Raw genomic sequence first — 24,163 nt, 5'->3', positions numbered from 1 at the left:
GTCTGGGAGGATCCTAGGGCGGATCCACGGGCGGAGCAGCTAGGCCCGTGAGCCACAACTACTGAGCCTGCGCGTCTGGAGCCTGTGCTCTGCAACAAGAGAGGCCGCAATAGTGAGAGGCCCGCGCACCGCAATGAAGAGTGGCCCCCGCTTGCCACAACTAGAGAAAGCCCTTGCACAGAAACGAAGACCCAACACAGCAAAAATAAATAAATTAATTAATAAACTCCTACCCCCAACATCTAAAAATATATATATAGAGAGAGAGAACTTCAGATAGAATGAGAAAAAAATAAATATAATTGATAGGGTTTTTTTCATCAGTGGATTTTCTACCTCAGGGGAGTGCCTTGTCCTTTCCCACTTTGGAGAACACTGATTTATCCAGTTATTTGAAGCCAAAATTTTATATTTAACACTAAATTAGTTCATGATATATATACCTATCCATTTACTCCTTTATCAGCATTTACATTTCTCTTAATGTGACTTAGCCTTCCATTACATCAGCCTGGTCTTATCCTTCAAGTGCCCTACCCTCAACACTTCTATCTTGTTGTTTTGTTTTGTTTCGTTTTGTTTTGCGGTAAGCAGGCCTCTCACTGTTGTGGCCTCTCCTGTTGCGGAGCACAGACTCCGGACGCGCAGGGTCAGCAGCCATGGCTCACTGGCCTAGCCGCTCCGTGGCATGTGGGATCTTCCCGGACCGGGGCACGAACCCGTGTCCCCTGCATCGGCAGGCGGACTCTCAACCACTGCACCACCAGGGAAGCCCAACACTTCTATCTTAATAGCTCCTTCCCTGCTGTTTTTGGAAGAAATATCCTCCTTCATTCCAGGACTGACCCATTCACCTAGTTCTTATGCTCTTAATCCCAACCTCATTTACCTCCTCTAAGACCTTACCCTATTTCTTTGTGTTGCACCAGCCTTTAATTATGCTCAAGTTTCTTTAAGCATTTTTCTTTTGCCTCTACGTCCTCATGAAGCTTCTGCTGCTTTCTGTCCCATCTTTTTCCCTGCCAGTTTTTCCATTCACCTTCAGCTCACTGCGTTCTGCATTCTTCCTCTAGCTTTTACACGTGCTTCTTTTTATTCCTCCCTGCAGTATTTGACACACACCTTTTCTCCCCAGCCACTCTTTTCCAGGCTCTTCTGCAAGTTGCACCACTTCTGTTTTTACTTACATGCAGGGCTTCCCCAGGTTTCCACCTTATCCTTCTTGGTATATCCTTTTTTCCTACATGAGCTTATCTACTTACAAGGCTTCAGCCCTTCCCTGTACCGTTCTGGTTACTTCCAAACTCATATATACTGCCCTGACCTCTTTTCTGATTCATGATCTGTATTTCCAATTATCTGCTAAATATCTCTTCCTGGGTAACTGAGTGGTACTCAAAGTAAAACATGATTAAATCCAAATCATTTTGTTTAATCCCCAAAACTCCTCTTCAGTGGAGGAAGTCATCCTCCCAGTCATTAACGTTAGACGGTTCAAAGTCTCTTCCTCCCATCCGTCACCAGATCTGTCCCTTTTAACTATAAAATACCCGCACCTCCCCCATTCTCAGTGCTACCCACCCTAGGGAAGCAACCTTGTATAGTGGAATAAAAAATATATATATATGGCAGCAAACATTATATAGCTGACTTTGGAGTAGGATAGACCTGGGTTCAAATCCCAGTGCTGCTGTGTTCAGTTCTTCATACTAGCTGTGTGGCCTTGGGCATGTTGTTTAACTTCTCTTAATAAATTAGGGGTAACAGAAGCTACCTCTTCGGATCATTGTTAGGATGTACTGAAGTAAAACACACAGTGCTAAAAACCCCTGCCTAGACTGTTAATTAGATTCCTTCCTGATTTACCTGCCTTGGATTTCTCCTGTACTCCACCTTTACACACTGCCAGCAGAGTTTATAAAATACATATGGGGTCATTTATTTTCCTATGTCAGAAGTCTCTGGTAGTTTCCTTTTTTTTTTTTCCAGGAAACTTTGAAGCACCTTTGTCTGAGTTATAAGAGTAAAGTAATCATACACTTTGTCATACAAATCAGGACACTTCAGAGAGTGAAAGGAGACATTAACTGAACAAGATTCCAGGACAACTGCCATGGGAGAACTGGGACTAATGGTCATGCTGTGTATGCTGTTCTTTACAGTGTGCCCCCAATCCCATCTTTTGACACACCACACTGCTCACCATTCCCAAAACATAGGTGTAGAATCCCTAGAATGCTCCTCTCCCTCCTTTTGGAAGTAAACGTATCTCTACCTCTCCTGCAGAATTAATCAGCCCCTCTTCCTTGGACTATGATACTTTCCACATGTCTCTAACGTAGCACTTACCTTTCTGTTATAAACATAATTGAACTCTTTCTCTCTCACTAAACTTGTGAACTTCAAGGGCCAATCTTACTTGTCTTTAAATCCCCAGACACTCACACAGTACATGGGATCAAGTTTGTGTTCAGTAAATGTTTATTGAATTAATAAATAAATTGGATTTATTGATTTGCCTTGGGCAATCCATGTGTGAATAATTCAAAACATTCTTTATTTTTTTTAGTCTAGTCCGTACCTTGTTCCATTTAAAAAAATAAGGCAGCTTAAAAGTTTATAGTATATAATAGCATAAAATCAAAGTGGATTTTCTTTTCTTTCTTTATATTTTAATATTTGTCCCTACCCCACCCTTCAAGAAAGTATTTTTCTTAACCTAATGTTTGGTGTTTCTTATCCACAATTCCCATCTCCCAAGCCATCTTCCCACTGGCCATGAGACCCAGTTCTAACACAAAACTAGAATTCCTTCCCTGGGACTTTCAGTAAAGCTTTTGCTTTGCTGATAAAAAGGAACAGATTCAGTTGGCTCAATTTTTTTTTTTAATACTTGATTGGATTCTGCATTTATTTTGCTCCTTATACCTGTCTAAAAGCTTAAAGACTTTTGAACTTGACAGAATTCTGCACAATTTCAAAATCTCAGCATCATATAATTCCATCTACGTTTAAAATGCTATCTGATTGAATTCTGGTTGCCTCACATGGCTTTTTATCATCGGCTTTTGCACCTTAAGAGATCAGCTTATAGTCATGCTGCATATTACAGTATTGTTACCTCAATTAATAGGAAATCTATTTCAAGGAAGTACATGAGAATAAGTAGTACAGAAATAGGAATCTTAGCCATGTGATCAGTCTTCATAAGAATGTATTGTAGGAAAAATCATGTCGTTAGTTGTCAGTTGGCTCCATTATTCACTACTCTTCCATCATCACTCTTCCTTCTTCAGTGGAATGTTAAAGTGGTACCTAAAGATACAGCAGCCATCTGGCAACCATGAGGATAAGAACCAACACACTAGGGCTAGTGGAGTTGAAAGCTAGAGAAGCCTGGGTTCCTAACAGCATCTTTAAGCCATTGAACCAGCCTTTGACTGGTAACTTACAGAATTACTTATACACTGAACAATAAGCACCCATCTCTCAAGAAATTGTCAGTTGGATTTTCTGCTTCTTTGCAGCCAAACACATTGCGAACTGATACACTCATCAACCTAACTTCAAACTTGTAATTTAAAAACATTTTAAAGCAGTTTTAGTAATTTTTTAATAAAGATAGTAGTTTCATGAGATTTAAATGAAATAAATGCACTCAGTATTGTTTTTCTGTATGATGAAAATAGAAAGTTGCCTTTCCTAAATTCTTCATATCCTGTAATTTGAAAAACTTTCACCACATGTTCAATAATGTCAGTGAATAATGCTACTAGAAAATGAGGGGTTTTGTTTTAAGAAAGCAAGTTTGCAGATGAGGTATTATTTTTTTCACACATATCTTAACACAGTATGGTCACTCCATTTTATTCTTTATTTAAAAATTAATATCTTAAAAGACATATCTTAACTATTTAAGACTAAGCCACTCCATTTTCTACACTTTTACTACAAAATTGAAGATAAGATATTCTCTACTAGATAAGCTGCATTAAGTGTTCCTCTGATAGTAATGGATATATACCCTTGCTGCTTACCTATTTTTAAAAGTTCTATGTCAAATGGCATATTTACCATAACTGCATATTTTTGTAAAAAAAAAAAAAATATATATATATATGTTTTCTAGTTCAGGTAACAGATGTATTTCTCTGCAGATAGTGTTGAGAAATATTTCAAACCTTTTTTAGCTGTGATATTTAAGCCAAGCAGATCTCTGTATGCTTTCATTGCACCTATTTAACTGCATAGTATTAAGAAGAATGTTTGTTTATTAAGCATTTAGTCAGCTTTAATGTGTTTTTTCCTTAGTACCAAGGATGATTGCTTCAGTGTTAATATTCAGCCTCCTGTTGGAGAACTGCTTTTACCTGTGGCCATGTCAGAGAAAGATTTTAAGAAAGAGCAAGGTGAGAGATTATTACGATTTACTAGAAATTGGCATGCCAAATAACATGTGCTCATTCCTCTGGCTGGTCTCTACAATAAATTACCATATGTACATAGCCATTAACAGATGTCAATGCACAGTCTTACAATTTTTGCTAATGCTTTGCGTTTATAAAATAATCTTAAAGGTATATGTTTGTCTACATTCCTGGCATACTTGCAAATTGATTAATATGTCTTTTAAATAATAAATTGATTCTTAATTAACTTTTCAATTCTTGGAGTTTTGGTTTGTCAATCTAATGATGTATTCATGTGTTTTGTATTAGTGAAAATGTCAGGAATTTGGGACTTAGCAAAGTCTCATCACTATACATGTTATGTTTCTGTATTTCCTCTCACTATAGAACTGTTTTTCGTGTTCTACTAATATATTTTTCCCTGTACACATTAGAGTGCCCTACCCTTCAAAATAAAATCCTAATTATAGCATTAAAATACCTCCATTTTCTTTTGACCTTATTCTGTATGGAAGAAATGCTATGCTGTCAGGCTATATCAGAGCTGAAACATTTTTAAATAAGCACCAAAAAAAAATATTTTCAGCATAATGAAAGCATTAATATCTTAGGCTTGCCTTAGAGTTAGGCATACTTTCTAATAAAAACAATTTTTGTCATGTATGAATAAGGGAAAACAACTGTCTCATTTTATGTGTTTAATTAAGAATTGAATTTATAAAAACTAGGACATATTTAAATGGTATAATCAGCAATATTTTAAAGTTTATGTGAATCTAGGCTATTTTTTTCTTTGGAGGGGGTTAGCAAAGATTCCCTTCATCTTGAGGTCATTAAATCATACCTGCCAAGCTTCACAAAGTACAGGCAAACACAAATATCTACACCTAAAGAGAAGGGCTTGCTTCCTGGCACTCTATCATGTAGTGCCAGAGGCTTTTTTTTTTTTTTAAACTATGAACCTTTGCAATTCACAACGTCAGAAGGACCTGTTGTAGAAGAATCTCACAAAGAAAATCTCATACACGACTGTAAATTAATAGTAACCTTTTATTCTGCCTTATTTTTAAGTGATAAAAAAGAATGACTAAATCCATCTTTGAGTTTACTTTTCTTGGATGTTGATTATTGCTATAGAAAGTCATATATGTGATTTTATTTTTCTATTGACCAATTGAATTGATTCTTACATTTGCTATTCTTACCCTTTGCTGGCTAAAGCCTGCCTCTCTGCTTTACACCTGCTCAGCAAACCCAGGTGAGTGGCACATAGGGACCGAATAAAGTCTTGGCACATTTATTGTTAAGGGGATATTCCTTTTCTGAAAAGTGCAGCTAAAGTATTTCTAAAGCAGCAGATTATTGTATATCTTTTCTCTTCCTCAACTTTGGTTTAGAATTATGTACTTGATATTTTGATCAAGTTTTTTGTGCTCTGCTGTGACTGAGGGATTTTTGTCCCTGACTAGCCATACAGAACCGTAATCACGTGAGAGAGGAGCGCTTGGAGAACAGCTGTGGTCCTCTGTGGAGATGTTGCCAAAATTCCTTTTTCTTCTGCCATTTTACTTCTATGGTTGTTGATTATTTGTCTGAATAAATCTGGCAGCTGTTTGCTATGTTTAGTAGAGCAGAAAGGCTACTCTGAATAAAGCTATTTGAAAATGTGTTCATATGGAGTATTTGTAAATCCTTGCAAGTCTCTTGGCATGTCTGTATCATGCCTTCTGTCCTCCTAAGTTCATTCTTTGTTGTGGGACTTGATGCTGACAAATGTACCGCAGGTTTAGAGTCTTCAGTAGCATCCTTTTAGTTCTAGATTTCAGCTGCTTTGGTAATAGAGGTCTCAATTCTCAACTTTACACATGTATTTATTTGTTATACTACTCTAGGAAGAGCTTAGCTTATTTTGCAGAAGATACCTATAAATGACTCATTAACTGAAAATTCTAAATCAGAATAAAAATCACTTTCCTCAGATTTTATCAGTGCAAACTTCGGGAAGTTAAAATGCCAATAAATTTAAGAAATGTCTGTGTGCATCATTACATGCTAGCTTTCACTTGTTTTTCTACTTTAAATAAAATGAATTTACACACTTAATATCTCATTTCACAGGGCATATATTTCAAGACTCAAGAAATGTATTAACTAGGATTTAACTGAAGAAATTATAATTAAAAACATGAGAAATATGGTTCTATTTTTATACAGATGTGCATATTTGAAAAGTGTATATAATATTAAATAAGAATACTTCTAACAGGTTGTACATATTAGATTAATATTTTTTAAACGGAAATGTTTTATTCCTAATATACAGCCTGCTCTATCACTTTTTCTCAGTTGTTGCATTTAGAGTTCCATGACCAAACATGCATTTTTATAAGGTTGGTAGTCAAAGTACTAAACAAAAGATTGGTTTATTGTATATTTTGAAGTTATCCAGAGTATTCATATTATGAGCCTTAACCAGAAGCCATATTTTTTTCATTATTATGAGTTTTGAGCCTTGCAAAGTTAGTTCATGATCTAGCTCTGGGATGATTTCAGTACTATCAATAGGATCTCTGTTTTACTTTTAAAAATGTAATTGCGTTTCTTGAAGCAGTTTTAATTGTAAGAGACCCAAGCCAACTGCTTATTCCAAATTTCCTCCTCTTATTCATTTTCTTCTTATGAATTAAATTGGAAATCCAAAACTTACAAGAAATTTTTAAAATTTTCTTTTCTTATTTTATCTACATTTTAGCAGTTAATTACAGCTGATTAACCTAAATTAAGTGCTGTCCAGTGCCTCACCAAAATTAGGTAAATTCTAATAAAGCAACAACTTCTGTATCTGAGAATTTAAAAATATTTCTCCAGTAACTTTACCTTTATTATGCATGAGCAGGCTGTATAGTATTTGAAGTCTGTTTTTGTAGAAGAAACTTTTAATGATATCTTGGCATATTTTTCTTTCTCGTTAATTTAAGAATACCTGATATATTTTCATTTAGAAAAAATCTCTGGTTTAAGAAACCTAGAATGGCTACTTAATTTCATTATGATTTATACCTCCATCTTCTGGGTTGCTAGCTAGCAAGATGCTAATTCTTTAAATGGCCAGACATTCACTATTTTCTGGCCCTTAACCACCGCAGGCAATCATATTTGATGCCCCTTAATTAGAGCACCTTTTTTTCTTTCCAGGTTCTTTTTCCACCTCAGCAATCGAGACAATACATTTGCTTACCATGCTGCTCTCCTAAGTGTTCTTTTGCATGTAAATTAATCTTGATTCAGTTTACACTGTCATGCTGAGTGGTACAAATTGCCTATAACAATAAAACAGCATGAGTTAAAAATAAAGGGGGGTGGGAAGGCAGATTGAATGTGTGCCTTACTTGATAGCATGTTACTTTGCTTTATGCCAATACATTAGCTGGCGATAATGAATCTTCTGTTCTGAAAAGCATGGTTTAGTTGATTTTTTAAAATTTTACTTCAGCGGAGCAATACCTTGTCTTTTATAGACCAAGTTAGACAAACCATTAATGACAAGAGTGTTAAGGTTAAATATGAAGCAATGCATTCACTTCTCTGAGTGCTATCCATCTTTCCATTTACAGGAGCTTGACAAAAGTACTGGCTTTGTACAACATTTCCTTTAATTACAGGCGGAGGGAAACAGGCTTTTAACATAAACATAGTTGCATTCATTTATTCAGAAGTTGCTCTTCAATAGAGCTTAATGGAGGTTTAAATCCGAAATGAGTACACACATCACTCAGCAGTGTTATGTCAGCAGCCACTGTGCTTTACTTAAAAGCAGTGTTTGCTTGTGTGGTTTTTAAAGCTTTTGCCTAATATTGAAGTTATACAGTCTAAGACAGAACATAGTGTCCCCGAGTTTGAAAGTGGTTAGTAAAAACTGTTCTTTGTTAAAAGCTAAGTAAGTCTTTTTACAGTGTTAGGCTTTAGTCTTCATGCTGCTAAATCATAGGGGTTTTAAAATGTTTCTGTTGTATTTGCAATAAATAACAAAATTAAATACATAATCCTAAAGGTGGAGGGCCTTTTGAAAACATAAAATCAGCTTTTACCATTTTCATAAATTTTATAAACTATTGTACACATATCATATGTCTCAAAAGATACTCATTTTCAGTAGATACCGTTAGGAGTCAATGACTTACATCACAGATCCAGATAGATGGCATTTATTATAACTATTTTGGTTTTTTTTAACCGGGTACTTAATTTCAGTATTTGTTCCAAGAGTTTGATATGTTATTGAATTTGTCCTTTGAACATTTGTATATAAGATTCTGATATTAATGGCATGCCTTGTGTTAATTCTATATGGTTTTTGTTCATGATTTTGCTTAACTTAGTTTCTTTCTTAAATATTATTTGAAATGTCTCTGGGATTTAAGTTTTTCCAATTTACATTGTTTCCTTTGTGTTCAAATGTTTTTGCTTCAGAAATTTCAGTTGTTTCTGTCAGGAACCATAGTTACACTTACTAGGCAAATACTGTTATCACTAAGTGTAGCTTAGATACTTGTCTATGTTTTAGAACCACGTAACTGTTCGGTGACTTTCAGTCACTGTTGAGATAACTTTGATCCATTATATTGAGACCATTCATTGTGTAATGCTGCTAGTTATTCCAGAAACACTTTGATTTGTTCTGAAGCAGCATTTGGTAAGAGAGATCTTTGACTGAAAAGATCTTTTACTTCTTAAGAAGTAAAAACTTAATAGTTTATAAAGCCCAAATTAATTGTGTATATTTTAAAGGGAGTGAAATTGGAATTTTATCTTTGTGATTCTATGCTTTTATCAATCTTAGTATTTAAAATCAGGTTATTAAGAGTGATGTTTGACTGCATTTTTACACATTTTTCAACACAACGAGGATTTAAAAAAAATTTTTAATCAGTTGCAGTTCATTTTAATTTTATGAAAATTATCTTGTAAATTACATTCTGAAGTGGTATTTGTTCTCTTAAAAAGTTTTTAAATTTTGGCTATGAATTTTAAATTGTTTAATGTAATTTTCATAAAGAAATTAGTAAAAGGGAGCCGCCTTTTGCTCTTACAGGAATGCTAACGGGAATGAATGAAACTTCTACTGTAATTATTGCTGCACCGCAGAATTTCACTTCCTCTGTGATCCTTCAGAAGGTTGTAAACGTAGCCAACGTAGGTGTAGTCCCTTCTGGCCAAGATAATATACACAGGTAGGTTCACTGACACGTGATGTGGAGATAACTTGTCTACATGTATAAATCTATACTTTTCAATTCATAATTTTCCTTGAAAATAAAAACCCCTAAACATACATGTGCCCCTCCTTTTTTATGATGATACATTTGATTGATTGGTTTGGATTAAGGCCCTCTTCCCTATTTCATACAATCCTTAGTACACAGATATGGGCTTTCCTGAAAGATACAGATAGTATACCTGCATTTTATAGTAGCTTGGTGATTTGTAAAGGTACCTTGTGTGAGATATGGCTGAGAATTTCTTATTTCACCAGATTCAGTGAATTCCAGGAGGAACTGTTTTATAAAGCAATGGATTTGGACTTTTTTACTTGAAAAGGGGGAAGTTTGGGTATAGATTTCCTTTTGACAGCAATTCCCTAAGGCTGCTTCCAGTAATAAGGAGCTGCTAGACAACCAACATGGGGCCAAATGCAGCTTCTGTTTCTTAGGCCAGGAAATATCTTCACCACCAACCATCTAAAACATGAGGTCCACGTTATTTGTCCTTAAAGGTAACAGAAAATGTGATTAGTATATGCCTTCTTTGTATCCTTATGAATGCTAGTGGCTTGAAATGAAAGTAAAATAATTACTCCTTAAATAAACATGCAGTTGTTACTTAGTCCTCTGTGAGTTTAAAGGAATTCATTGCAAACTATCTTTAATTCCTCTGCCATTCTACTGCCAATGGCATACTTCCACCATTACATTTAGGAAATAAATTGAAAATCAAAGAGAACGCCTTCAACCCTTTAAAAATGTATTTTTAAATTAATACAGGGGCAAGAGAGGCCCCATATATAGAGTTCTGTGGGTGATCTGGATTTTTTTAGACTCAGTTCTGCCATTATTGGGCTTTATAACTTCTCCTTATGGGCTGTAAGTACCTCATCTGTTTGGAAATTGATGGCAGGGAAAGAAGGTGATTGAAATGAAATTCTGTTATCTATGGAAGAACATTGGACTTGATATCAGAAGAGCTGAGTTCAAGTCTTGATCTGCCATTACAGAGTTGCCTAACTTCATCTAATAATCATGACAGAATGAAAACTGCATGTACTAGTCAAAAATCAAATTTGCCTTGTGCCTTTTTTTTTTTTTTTTGCGAAGAGGAGGTCCTTAAGTAAGTTGCTCAAGAGATCTGATGCTTCCATTTCTTAATTTTTGATAAGCCCTATCTCACATAGGGTGGTGATAAAATAATAAAATGGATATAAGGTCATCATATTGGTACTGCCATGCAAATATACACCTTATCTATCGGTTAGTGTTGGTCAATAGGGGAAAAAATGAACAAAAAGAAGGCTTTTAGTAAAAATTTTGGTTCTAAGTCTTCCTTGTTTTGTTTTCTGCTTTAAATACTTCTTTTCACTTACTGAGTGATTTTCTTCAGCAGAAGTTGTTCTGTTTTATTTATGGATCCTTTGAATTATTGAAATTACTAAAACACCAAAATATTGTACATCAACTTTAACTTTTAGCTTATGCTGTATGAAATTTTACCTGACACATCTAGTATCCAGCAATACTTCAGTCTTATTTTAATATGTTCCTTTGTAGTAGACAAAACAACATAGGGTAACCCTTGTTTATGTTGGAACTTCTAATTAAGTTTTTGTTTTGCTTTGTATGCGGGTTTTTAACTTTTCTGAAAGCAATGACAGTGTTCCAGGTTTTTGTTTCTTAGAAGAAAATAGCCAGATTACCTTCTCAAAACCAACTGATATGAAAGCCATTTTCCTATTGGGAAAAAGACTAATAAGTGAGACACTTAGCACAGTTGTATAATTCTTATTAAAGCATAAAGTTTGCCTATAACTTGTCTTGGTGGTTTAGAACTTAATGCTTGTTCACAGGATTAAGTTACAGTCAATTCTCAATTATCCATACCAGTGCAGGGGAGACACACAACTAGGAACCATTTCTATCTGCCTTTGGAGTGCAGAGTTTGCACTTATACTTAATGGCCATGGTCCTCATACACTTCTGCAATGTGTTGACACTTTTCCAGTCCAGCCTTATCACAGTGGCCTGGTATTTGGCTCTGTAACTTGGTGGAGGAGCCAAAAGTGAATAAAATGCCTATAATTCTAAATAGGCTGTGCTATCTTAACTTGCCTCACAAATCTCATTGTACTTATTGAAAATGTTTTACATTTGCTTTTTTTATAGTAAGGTATGGCTATAATAATGTTTTAAATTTTAGAAGGCTTCCAATAAATACCTAGAGTTATTTGTAGTTTTCATACAGATACTGACAAAAATTACTATCCCACAAATGTACATTTTTTGCCATTCTTTTATGCTCAGTAAGTTAAAACTGAAATAAACAGTTGGTAGTACAGTCTGTACCAATAGCTTTTTTAATTTCATTTAAAACGAAATAGCAATTACTGTTTATAATAACAAAAATTAACAGTTTACCACTTTATTGAATTGTATTAATGTTTTTGACAGTGTTCAGTAGGGGATTACCCTGTGGGATGAATGAGTTTATATATCTAAGCCTTTATATTATTTAATTGTTAGTAATAAAATTGAAATCTCTATGAGATTTTTGAATGACTTCTCTATTATTCTGTGGTAGTTGCTTTTTTGAGTTTATGAAAAATAGGACCAAAACCATTATTTATTAATGGTAATCATTTTTAATAAAAAAACAATAAGCTTGAAAAGTATTTTGACCATTAGTATTTTAAGAAATTAAAATTTTCAGTACAATAAATTATTCTTGGCTGGCCTACCTATGTTCTATTTAATTTTTCAGGATCTTTCATTTCTGAGAGGACTTTTTAATTAGCATTAGAATATTCTTTCTGACCATTCAATGAATTAAGTTCCCATTGTCTAGTTTTAGGATAATTTATTCCTACTACTCTTTACAATATGAATATTTTTTACATTAAATACCAAGTTAAAAAGTATTTAACATAAGAATTAGCTAAGAAAAAGTGAATCTTCATTAATATGTAGAAGTGTGTAACAGTATAAAGTAGAAATTTTAATTGAATACGTAAGAGAAAATGGTTCCTAACACATTAGCAGCAAATACCTCCATTAAGAAAAAGTCAATTAAAAGAGCACAAGTTTTATGGAATTCAATTCAACAGCCAGGAGCATTTTCAGCGTAGTTAACCGGTTTCAAAGATCAGTTGAGAAAGTAGAACTACTTTTAGATTATGTGACATTTAGTTTTGATTTTCTAAATGAACCATAGAATCAGAAAGCCAACCAGTATACTATTGAAAGACTTAATTTTATCTTCATTTCTGTGGTATGTACTTAATGGTTGAAAAAGCTGCTCTTTGAGAACAAAACCATCTTATTGAGATCTACAGAGTTATGGTCATTGTGCCAATCTACTGTTTTCCAAATTACAGTTACCACATGATAAGGGGTAATAGAGAAGTCAGAATCAAAAAAATCATAAAAGGCATTTATTAAATATATAGCTGAACATCTTCATGTCCTATGTTAGATACTCACATATAAGAATGTGAGACACTGTGAAAGTCTTAAAACACATTATTTAAAACAATATTAATAGAGTATATACAAAGGGCAGAATGAACAACAGTAAACCAGTATATGAATAGACGGAAAAGTTAAAAGGTGAAGATTTTATGTGTTTTAGGGGAGGTTAGAGAGACTAGCATTGGAAATCCTAGGTTTATCCCGGGCCAGAAAAAATTTCTTGTGTCCCTCCAAGAAAGAAATTGTTTATGAAGGAGATTCGTATTCAATAGTGTAGAAACTGAGGCGCGTTTGCTTTAATTACATTGCTTGTCCTCTGATAAAGTAATGAATAAAAATGACCAATATGCAGAAGCCAAAAAATCTATACCTTCAAAATCTCTAACGTTGTTCTGTATAAAAGAACTATGTGGGAGTTTGTGTAAAACTCAGATTCAGGACTGCTGGGGCAGGACCCAGTATTCCAGGTGGTTGCAGGTAAGTGTTCCAAAAGTTCATAGTTAATGCCAGCCACGTGGCATATTTTAAAATATATTTTTCTGTGTTTATGTTTCTTTTTTACAGGTTAGTCGTTCAGGAACATCAGTAGACAAGATGTTTGATTTAGGTTTTTCTTCTTTTTATCCAGTGTGTTCCAGCCAAGAAAGTCTGTTGTTACCTAGAGTAGCACATTACAGTGGTAGCTCTGAGACAGTCTTAGACCATAAGTAAAAGTTTGCCTTTCAGCAGTCTCAACATTTTACATTTTAACCCAGTTTCAGGAATTCTGACATTCATACACAGTAGTAGTGTTAAAAACAGTTGTCATACAACCTACTCATTTTTCCCTTTCGTGAACAACAAATTGACCTTATAAGGGGTGCTATTTGAGTGAAAACAGAAAGCCATGTCTCTGCCACGAATCTATTTTAGTTCTTACCTTATTCAGTAAGACCTTAGGACAGCTTTCATTAACTTGTATTCAGTACTTACGTTCTTTTTTTCCCCCTGTATATCGTAATCTATGGTTTGGATTTTGTTTATCCTGTCACTTTTTTAATTTGCAAATTTTGAACATATACAACCTGTGAATAATTACAATCCTTATAGAATAAATGTTGTTTTACTGTTGTTACTTAGGTCCTTAACTATTAGAAAAATCAGGTGTTGTGAATGGAACTGTGAATCCATGGCAACCTAGTAACCAACTTTTTAATTTATCAACACATTTAAAGACAGTTTATTGTTTTAGGATTAAAATAAATTTTTTTTTACTTAAAGTAGTTGTAAAGAACAACTTATTTCATTTCTAGTCCTTAAACTCATCCAGTGAATCACTGTTGTATACATGTTTATGGTTATTAATAGGGGAAATACTGGTATATACCATTGTTTCTATCCTAAAATATCTATATTGTGTAACTCCGTCATTCAATATTTTTTGAAGACCTTTGTGACAGATTTTGTTGCTGCTGGGGTTAGAAACATGAATGACATAATTACTTCTTGGTGGGAGTCTTTGATATTTTCCTTTTTCTGGTTCTTAGGTTGATCACCCTTTGGGTTATTGTTTTTGTTTGCTAGCTGTTTTATTTCTTTTCCCCTGATAACTATGGAATATTTAAATACTGGGTAATTTTGAAGGACCGTAATGGATAAGAATGACATTTGATGGCTTGGTGCCCTAATTTTATAAGCCTGATACTATAGTCACCATACTTCATCTATCTTAAAACAAAAGTTTGTACAAACAGTTGTTAATATAAAGATGCCAGGCTTCAGTCTTTTCTATAATATGACAAATTGGAGAGAATGTCCAGTGGTTAGGACTTGGCACTTTCACTGCAGAGGGCCCGGGGTTCAATCCCTGGTCAGGGAACTAAGATCCCCACAAGCCACGTGTCACAGCCAAAAAACAAACAAACAAAAAACAAATTGGCATCTCAAACCAGGACTAAGGTTTGTGGAACCTATTTCGTGATCAGAGTTTTTCTCACATTGGTGGTTGTCCACTAGAGGGCAGCACTGCTTTTTTATCTGACTGCTTTGATCTCTGCAGGCTCCGAGCAGCAATTCATTGAAAAGCAAATGTGGACCTCTAATTTTTACACAGAAGGCGGCGTATTTGGATATTTCAGAAATAACCAAACTGCAGTTGATTTTTGCTTTAAAACATTGTATATTTAAATTTTATTTAATTCCACCGTTTGTGAAGTAATATTCTACAATGCAACAGTTTTACAAATAGGAATATATGAATGTTTTCATGTAAAAATGAAAGAAAGGTATTCTTGATGATTTTCCTTCTGGGTTGACAATTTTATAAGGAATCAAAGAGAATGGGGTAAGAATTTATTTGTTTTACTCTCTGGTTTTCTGTTAAGTCCCATCCCACCCCACCCACACCAAACAGACAAACCAAAAATGCTCTGGAATAACTGGAATGATTCGTATCTCCTTTGAGAAAGTGCACTTAGATTTTCTTAGCTTTCCTGTATAAAGAGAATGCATCGTTGACAAGATAGTGTAGGGAATCACTTTTTATAACAATTCTAAAGATTAGAATAGAAAATAGAGAGTCCTAAATTCTGATGGTAGCTTATTTTTTGTTTTAACTATTCTAATCAGAAAATTAAAGGAAAACACTACAATATTGCTGGCTTTTTTAAAAATAATAGGGAAAAATACATTGCTTTGGATAAATTCTCTAAACTTGAACCACATGTAAATATTTTCTTAATATTAATTCAATAGTGTAATGAGCTTAACTTCAAAATACACTTTTATAGTCAACGAAATGGGATTTTTTTACAACTTACAAATTCTCGGCCTTTTGAAAATGTTATGCTATATTAACTCAAAATTATAAGGGTTTATCATTTTAAATCCTTTGGAAAATAATACTCCAAATCAACATGCTTTGGTATTCGATGTTAGGAGGCTTATTCAAACCAGTATTTCTTACGTATAGTCATTGTGCGACTTCATTACACATTTGTCAACTTTGGACTAATTATTTTTATATAGCTAGGGCAGGGCACTGCATCTTGTGATCGTCTTTCTTACTAATAGGATTCTGTCTGCTTCAGCAGACAGTAATTGAAGGCTTCATGTACAGAGTGGGGAAAAAAAAAAGTTTTAGCCTGAGTGGGCCATTGTCACAGCTCCTGGTAACCAGTAGAACAGAAAACACAAGAAAATTGAACTCAGAATAGAAAAATCAGAAACCAGGAAGACTATCCAAGAGAAGAAAAAGCATGTCTTTGAGCTGTTGCATTAAGTGTAGCAAATATGATTCTGCGTAAAAAAGTTTTATGTTTCTGAATACCCTGGTGATTGATGCAGCCTCTCAGATAAATATTTTTTAATTCATGTTGTTCTATCAACATTTCAGTTATTAAAACAGTTGAGTTGTAGGATTCTTTTCCTTCCAACAAAGAGCATTTAAGGTCCATAGGCATTTTCCTACAAATCTAAAAGAAGTATGGTTTAAGTGCATGAAGGAGTAAGTCCGTGCATCGTAAATAATATATTTGTTCAAATTCATTGTCGTTATTGACCTGTTCTCATAATTTTGTCAGTAGTTAAAACAAATTAACTTTTTTAGAAGAGTAGTACATACTTTGATTTAGGTTTGGCAACCACTTTATTTCATCTTTTTCTTTAAATCTTAGGAATTCTTATGGACTTCAAAGATTAAATGTCAATTGTTAGAGACAATAGACAAAAAGACATTTAACAAGATGAAATACAAATATATCCAGTTTTACCTTCTCAGTTGGTGATTAGAAACAGTGAGTGCTTGGTGGTAGAATGAAAATGAAAAATTATGAAAAATACCTAGCTGGTATCCTTTTAATAACATGGAGCCCATCTTACATAGGCAATACATCTGTAACTGTCATCCACTTATTTGTTCTCTCATCTGTGGTGTTACTCGTGTTTGAGGTTGGTTGGTCTCCCAGTTGTCCCTCCCTACATTACAGCTCCATTCAAGGTTTTGTATTTTTCATTGCTGGTGTCTCTTTTGAAGGAGTGGGGGTGGGGAATGTTTGTTTTGTTTATTTTGTTTAATCTTTAAAGGCAGAACTTTAAAACGTGTTGTGACAAAGCATCAAGTCAAGATGCTTTGAATTACAGAATATTACAAATCAGGTACACAACTTTTGAAGAGAAAAATCTTCCTTCTTAAAGTTTCTGGAACAATAATAGATTATATGCATATTAGGTAAATAAGAAAAACCTTAATTTACCTGTTGACAGATAAAAAACAAATATTTTAAGAGGGCATTTTGCATGTATTAAGAGAATGTGTGTGATCTAGAATCAGAAAGCTTGGGTTCAAATTCCTGCTCAACCATTCACTAGGTATGTGTCCCTGAGCGAGTTTCTCAACGTCTTTGGGCCTCAGTTTCCTCACCTACAAATTGATCTGACTCAGAATCAAATGAAATAATGCAAGTGAAGTACTTAGTACCCAGTGCACACAGCATTTAATAAATGATAGCTGCTATTATCATTACAGTGATCAAAAACTTCACAGGTTTTCTGGAAAAAAAATTGTCACAGTGTGATCTTAGTTTGAGGCCAAGTACAAAGGTTCTTAGGTCCGCCATTAAATTTCGTATGCAGGTATTTGACCCAAGCTGTCTTTATAATCAGTGTTTCTTACATCCCAAAGCTAGCTATTTGTTATTTACTAACTAGTACTCTTTCCATAACTATCTTTTAAATGTATGTTAAAGCATCGCCTGTTTGGAAGTTAAATGATTGATAAATTTGGGGGGGAGGGGGTGGCTTCTGCTTTCATGGACCAAAACAAACCAATTGTAATCATGCTGTGTTCCAATTAAATACATCCTTTTTGAACTGTGAAATGAGAATGTCAGAACATCTGATCTTCTGGTCTTCTGCTTTAAAACATTGCTTCTATCATTTGTGCCCATTAGAACATACAGACCTAGTTAAAAGGCAGTAGCTTTCACACCAGGTAACAGATTTTATTGCTAGGATGATTCGCTTAGCGTGTTTCCACTGCAGTGTAAGCAAATGCCTCTTATGTGCCCCTATTCTTTCCAGTATTGAGCATTTTGTGGTATTAGGATTTTTAAAACAGGTACAGGACACTAGTTTTAATCTCTGTAAACATACTGACATCAAAATTGACATTTGTCTCTGCTGAGTTTATATTATTGTAACATCAACCCTAAGTTTTAATAGAAAAGAGATAAAATGTGCCTTGGGGCTGTGCAACCCTGACAGTCAACAGTCAGTAGGAACTTTTGCGTTCCTTTTCAGACACAGTCTTCTTCTCCGTGTTCCCAAGGCACAAGTGTTAAGTAAATAAAGACTATCATTGACATAATGATAACCCTGTCAGAAATAGGGACCTCTGCTGAAATATTTGTTGAATGAAGATTTGGTGATGACCACATCTGTGGGGAAAGTTGCATAAATGGGTGAGACAATAGAGTCACCTAGTATCTATCATCTGGTGACATGGTTTAACAGAAATACAGAAACAGGGTTCTCCTATGAAGCAGAAGAACCTCGAAAATTTGGACAAAAGAAATGCAGAAACCTGCAAGGGGTGATAGAAAAGAGAGGTCATTTCAGGGCTGGTGATCTTGTGTTCTCTCAAAGAGGCAGCTGAGTTGCCCAGCTCCTAATCTCGTGTATGGGCGTCTAAAGAGCAAATGGGTATGTATGTCCAGAGCTTTATAAAACCTCTTTAAAAACATTGGTATGATTTCTGTTCCTAAACTGGCTCTACTTATAGTTGCTTCTCTCAGTGGAAAAACTGCTCTATCGGATTCCTTACAAGTCTTCAGCATGTTTGGAGAGAGTACACAAATAAATGTCTACGAAGGTTTCTAACACACTTTGTCTACCACCCATTAGCTAACATTTTAAAACACGACTTAAAAGTGTTGATAATATTTTCATCTTAGTAAAATTAGCATATTTGTCTTGCTTTTGATGCATTATTCTAATTATTGTTGGAAAATTGATTTTCATGATTCTATTTAGGCCAAAAATGGCTTGTTAGGTCCCCACACAAAAAAAAAAGAAAAGAAAAGAAAAGAAAAGAAAAAGAAAGAAAGAATTTAATATGTTATGAGATTTTGATGTCATTTTTTAAAAAAAACTCAAAAAAGAAATTACTTTTCATTTAAAGAGAATCTGCTTCCTGCTTAAGTGGCTAATATTTTAATTAAGTCAGGAGTGAAGTTTTTCTGAGTGTCTCCTGATAAACTCCCTCTTTTATGTTGATGGTAATTAAACAGATCCCCGAGGACGCCGTGGGCTCTGTGCAAGGCCCATGCTAATTGTCAGACATGAGACACTGACCAGTTGGTTGGCTCTTGAATAGGCCACAGCGCGCTGTCAGCGCAGCGGTCTGATTTTTATGTATTGTGAGCTGCTGTCAGGGCTAACTGGGTGCCATTGTGGCTGAAGATGTCGCGCAGATTGAGGCAGATGGCTCAGATTCAGACACGTGTCCTCCAGAAAGGGGAAAGGGGATCGGCCCTGCAGAGTGGGGTCACAGCAGGTCACAGACCTGCTCTACACTTGCTAGTGTTTTCAAAAGCCCATGCGCAGCAACTTTGTTTTTCTCCAGTCATCCCTGCAAGCAAACCCCGTCCCCCCCGCCCCCCGTCCCCTCAAAAGTGTGGAACATGCTCTACGTGGAAAATGGAGGCCTAGGAGGGGACCACCCTCTTCCCTGGGGCTCAACTGTGCAGGCAGAATGAATTAGCAGGATTGACAGAAGTTCATTGTGCCTCCAACGGCTTTGCAGTCAATTGCAGTGCTTAAAAGGCTAGTTTTGCTTTTAATTTCATGTAATTAGTAGGTTCTTCGTGTCTCGGAATTTAGTAATGGAGCCTTAGACCTCAAGTTTCCTCTTTTACATTCTAAAGCAGAAAGAAGATCTAACGTTATGAACGTTAAAAAAAATACAAGCGGAGGGAGCAGGGTGTTGCACTTGGCTCTCACGTGATTTTGTTACATGTCATCAACATTCGAGACTGAAGTTGAATATTTAACATGTCTGAATTCATTGAAACTTATGAAGAGTTTATAATGCACACAAAATTAATGTCTTGCATAATCATTTTCAGATATGAGGAATTAAAAGTTCAAGCTCTTTGAGAAAGGTACCTTTTTCTTAACATGTTTTAAAGATAAAAATAGAGTGGTTTGTTTTAAATGGCGCTATGCATGGTGAAATGTTAAATATCAAATGAATAAATGATTCCCAAATATGTAGTAATAGAGAATTATTCACACGCATCTATTGGTCAAGCCAATAAGTAAAATAGAACTCCTTTTTCTGTTCTGTTCCAAAGATACACTGAAATTACCTGCTTGTGGTAAGCATGGTGCTGGGCAGTTTATTGATTTTTTCAGAAGAATGCTTGGCTTTGGGTTTTTGGCAGTAGGGAACCTGTAATAAATTATTGAGAAAAAAACGAGTTCTTTTAAACCTATTTGAATGTATGCTGTCTCCTCCTTTCCCCTCACGATAAAAGGTCTCTCTCTCATTTTTTTTTTTTTTCTTCCAGGTTTGCAGCTAAAACTGTGCACAGTGGGTCATTGATGCTAGTCACGGTGGAACTGAAGGAAGGCTCTACAGCCCAGCTTATCATAAACACTGAGAAAACTGTGATTGGTTCTCTTCTGCTGCGGGAGCTGAAGCCTGTCCTGTCCCAGGGGTAACCTGCTCACATCTGGACTTCAGAATCTGGCACACAGCAAAAGTGCCTTTCATCCACTACTGCTGCCTTTCATTTATAATAATAGCCCTTCCATCTGCCAGTGGGGGAAGAATACACTCTGGACATTCTCGTCTCCTGCTTTAGAATGCTAGTGTGTATCTATCATGTATGCAGTACTTTCCCCCTTTTCGCTTTGCTAACCAAAGAACATATATTTTACTGTCAGTGATCTCAACTCCTAAATCCATGTGGCATTTTCTCTGTCCTGCTACTCCTGGCCTTCTCGGCTCCCTTCTCTTTTTCAACAATGATGGACATGAATTAGATACTTAAAGTTCATTGTAAATCATCTTCCCTCTCGCAGGAAGCAAAAATTAGCCTAGAAATAGTATAAATGGCCTCTCAGCTTGGTATGTGAAAATGGGATAGCATACTTTTTTAGAATTAAATTCAAAAGCAACGATTTATCTGTAAAATTTTGTTCTATGAATTTCCTGGTGTTGTAACTGGTCATCATGAAATTATCTCTGAATAATAAGATAAATAAACTAGCACCTGAATAACATTTGTCTTTGCATTTTTAATGAGAAATTGTTTATAATCCGTAAGTTCATATGCTGAGGTTTCCTTAAAATAAATATTTTGAGTGTTATATAATGCAGAGAAACAATGGGGTTTAGTTAGTGAAAGAAAAACTACTTTCAAACCAGGTAGATTTTCTACTTATGTCGTAGTTAACTTCAAGAAAAAAGTTGATATGTTTAATAACAAAAATAAAAATCTTCATGTCTCTTTATGTACAATTTTGATCTCTTAGTAGAGATCTGATTACAAGGCCTATTACAACTACTGAAGAAATTCTTTGAAACTCATTGTTTCTTTACAAATCTCGATGCCCAACTTTGATGGACTGACTGATGCCTTTGGAAACTAACTAATATAAACTAACTGATAGAAATCTTAAAAACTAGTTACATGATCAACATTTTAGCACTTTGCCCTAGAGTATTTTATTGCTAACTTAGGCAAGGTACTGTTTTTATTGATTGTTCTATAATCAGAAAACTTCTTCCTAATACTTTTAAAAGTTGAAATTGTATTTATCTTTCTGATACACGCTAGTAATAGGCTCTAAGACAGTCCCCTTTGTATAGAGCCACATAATGATTTTTTGAAAGTAAAAAAGAAAGGTACATTGATTGAAACATTGTAGAACATATATAAAGAGTAAAGAAAAACAGAAAAAAACATTCTTGGAACTTTCGGACTGTAAAAAATTATTTAGATTTTTAAGTTTGTGAGCTGGAGAGAGCAAACAAGCTTGTTAAAATGTCCTGCTCCTGAAATGCAGCAGTTACTCTGCAGGAGGTATTACTGAGGCAGGCACACGTTCTCCTTCACTCTGGAGAAACGTATACTGGGATAGTACTCACGCCAAGAAGCACCTCTGTAATTGCAGCCCTTTGGCATTTCCATTATTAACCCTATTTCTTAGGGCTTTACAACTTCGGATTTTTAAGTCAATAGCTTTTTGAAACACTGTAAAGAATTTGACAGGCTAAATATACTTATTTTCTGAAGAACGTATTTGGACTTACTGTCATCAAAGCAGAGGGGAAAATGCATATTGTGATGTAGAGATTTTTATTTTCCTTAAATTGGGGCACTCATCTTTAAAAATAGATCACGCATTTGTCTGTTTTTTAAAGCTAAGAAAATTTCAGTAGGATTTTACCTTTGAATAAGATAGTAATTTTGACTGCTAAGTTTTAGATTTAAAATGTGTATTAGATTAATATGTTGTGGTATGCTAACAGTTGAAACCACTTGAATATCAGTAGCTTATTATCATTAAAACATTTTTTCCCATAAGTGAAATTAGGGAAATGACCACAGTCCCAAGTTTAAGGTTTAGGGTTTTTTTGTTGTTTTTTACCTTTCTTTGGTACAGTGATTCAGAGTTCCTGGCCTCATGTTTTCCTTTAACATTATCAGAATCCATGATTATCTTTTAAATTGTTCCATTGAGTCAGGTTAGTCAATGTTGCATTCTTAATTCCAGCTATAGGTTTTCATTTTAATGCCCACTTAATGGGACATTATATGTACACCAATCTTGAAGAACGGCTCTCATAGTATATTTCAGACAGCCTCATTTTTGGTATCACAATACATCTGCTTTATTATAAGAAAAGGAGAATGTTTTTATTCTGAAAAGACTATAATAATGAACTGATCAAATTAAAAGACTGGATACTTGCCCTTCCCAATAACTATTTGCAAACATTTGAATAACTTTATAGTAAGCTTATGAAAAGTTTGCCCTTGTAACTTGTGTTTCTGTGGTTAAAATTTTAAATGTTGGGACTTCCCTGGTGGCCCAGTTGTTAAGAATCCACCTGCCAACGCAGGGGACACGGGTTCGAGCCCTGGTCTGGGAAGATCCCACATGCTGCGGAGCAGCTAAGCCCGTGCACCACAACTACTGAAGCCCACGTGCTCTAGGGCCCGCATGCTGCAACTACTGAGCCCCCATGCTGCAACTGCTGAAGCCCGCACGCCTAGAGCCCGTACTCCGCAACAAGAGAAGCCACCGCAAGGAGAAGCCCTGCGCCCCGCAACGAAAAGTAGCCCCCGCTCGCTGCAACCAGAGAAAGCCTGCGCCCAGCAACAAGACCCAACTCAGCCAAAAGTAAATAAAAAATTTTTAAAAGATATTTTTTAAAAATTGTTAATGTTAACATTAGAGAAGACAAGAATCCAGAATGCCAAATAACATAAAGGGAGGCTTGAAAAAAAGTTGGAACAGCTAAAGGAAAACCTAAGATCTTTCACCTTATTTGTTCCCTCTCTGTAATCTCTCTGACCTTATAGAAAACTTTGTTTAAAGGGGGAAAACTCTTTCGCATAATGGGAGGGGAGGAAAAAAAAAGCCCTATGTTATAACACAAAATTAACGGAGCCTTACTGTTACCTTTCTATTTTAAGACCCCGTCCACCGCGGAGCATGACAAACTGCAGTAACCCATGTCAGGGATGTGGGAAAACAGAAGATGTGCTCTGTCCCCCAAGAAACCTATAGTCCAGTTGGCCATAAATAAAGAAATGGCAGTGTGGACTTGGCTAAGTTAGTGAGCCCTAGTTTGTAAACAAATCTCGCTTACGTACTAATACAGGCTCAACTCCTCCCCGACCCCTACTCGCTCCAGGTGCCGAGTCAGCCCCAGAGGCCTGCTGAGCCCATGTCCTCATCTCTCCTCTCCCAGATGACCCCACCAGACAGGGTGCACACTTTGTTCCTCCATCAACAGGAGGTCAG

The 24,163-nt window shown here is 35.4% G+C and overlaps 1 protein-coding gene across 1 annotated transcript in view; it reads left to right on the top strand.

The window, feature by feature from the left end:
* Nucleotides 1–21,409, top strand: part of AP3B1 (adaptor related protein complex 3 subunit beta 1) — a 153,012-nt gene extending 131,603 nt beyond the window's left edge. The window contains exons 18-20 of the mRNA XM_024732789.1: nt 4,312–4,409; nt 9,502–9,640; nt 20,692–21,409. Of these exons, the coding sequence (XP_024588557.1) occupies nt 4,312–4,409; nt 9,502–9,640; nt 20,692–20,845 (391 nt within the window). The 3' untranslated portion in view covers nt 20,846–21,409. The remainder of the gene's footprint in view (nt 1–4,311; nt 4,410–9,501; nt 9,641–20,691) is intronic.
* Nucleotides 21,410–24,163: the final 2,754 nt, after the last annotated feature.

Source organism: Neophocaena asiaeorientalis, unplaced genomic scaffold, assembly GCF_003031525.2.
Source record: "Neophocaena asiaeorientalis asiaeorientalis breed wild unplaced genomic scaffold, Neophocaena_asiaeorientalis_V1.1 scaffold515, whole genome shotgun sequence".
Classification (NCBI taxonomy): domain Eukaryota; kingdom Metazoa; phylum Chordata; class Mammalia; order Artiodactyla; family Phocoenidae; genus Neophocaena; species Neophocaena asiaeorientalis.
The sequence above is the reverse complement of the archived record's forward strand: the minus strand, read 5'-3'. Positions and strand labels throughout refer to the sequence as shown.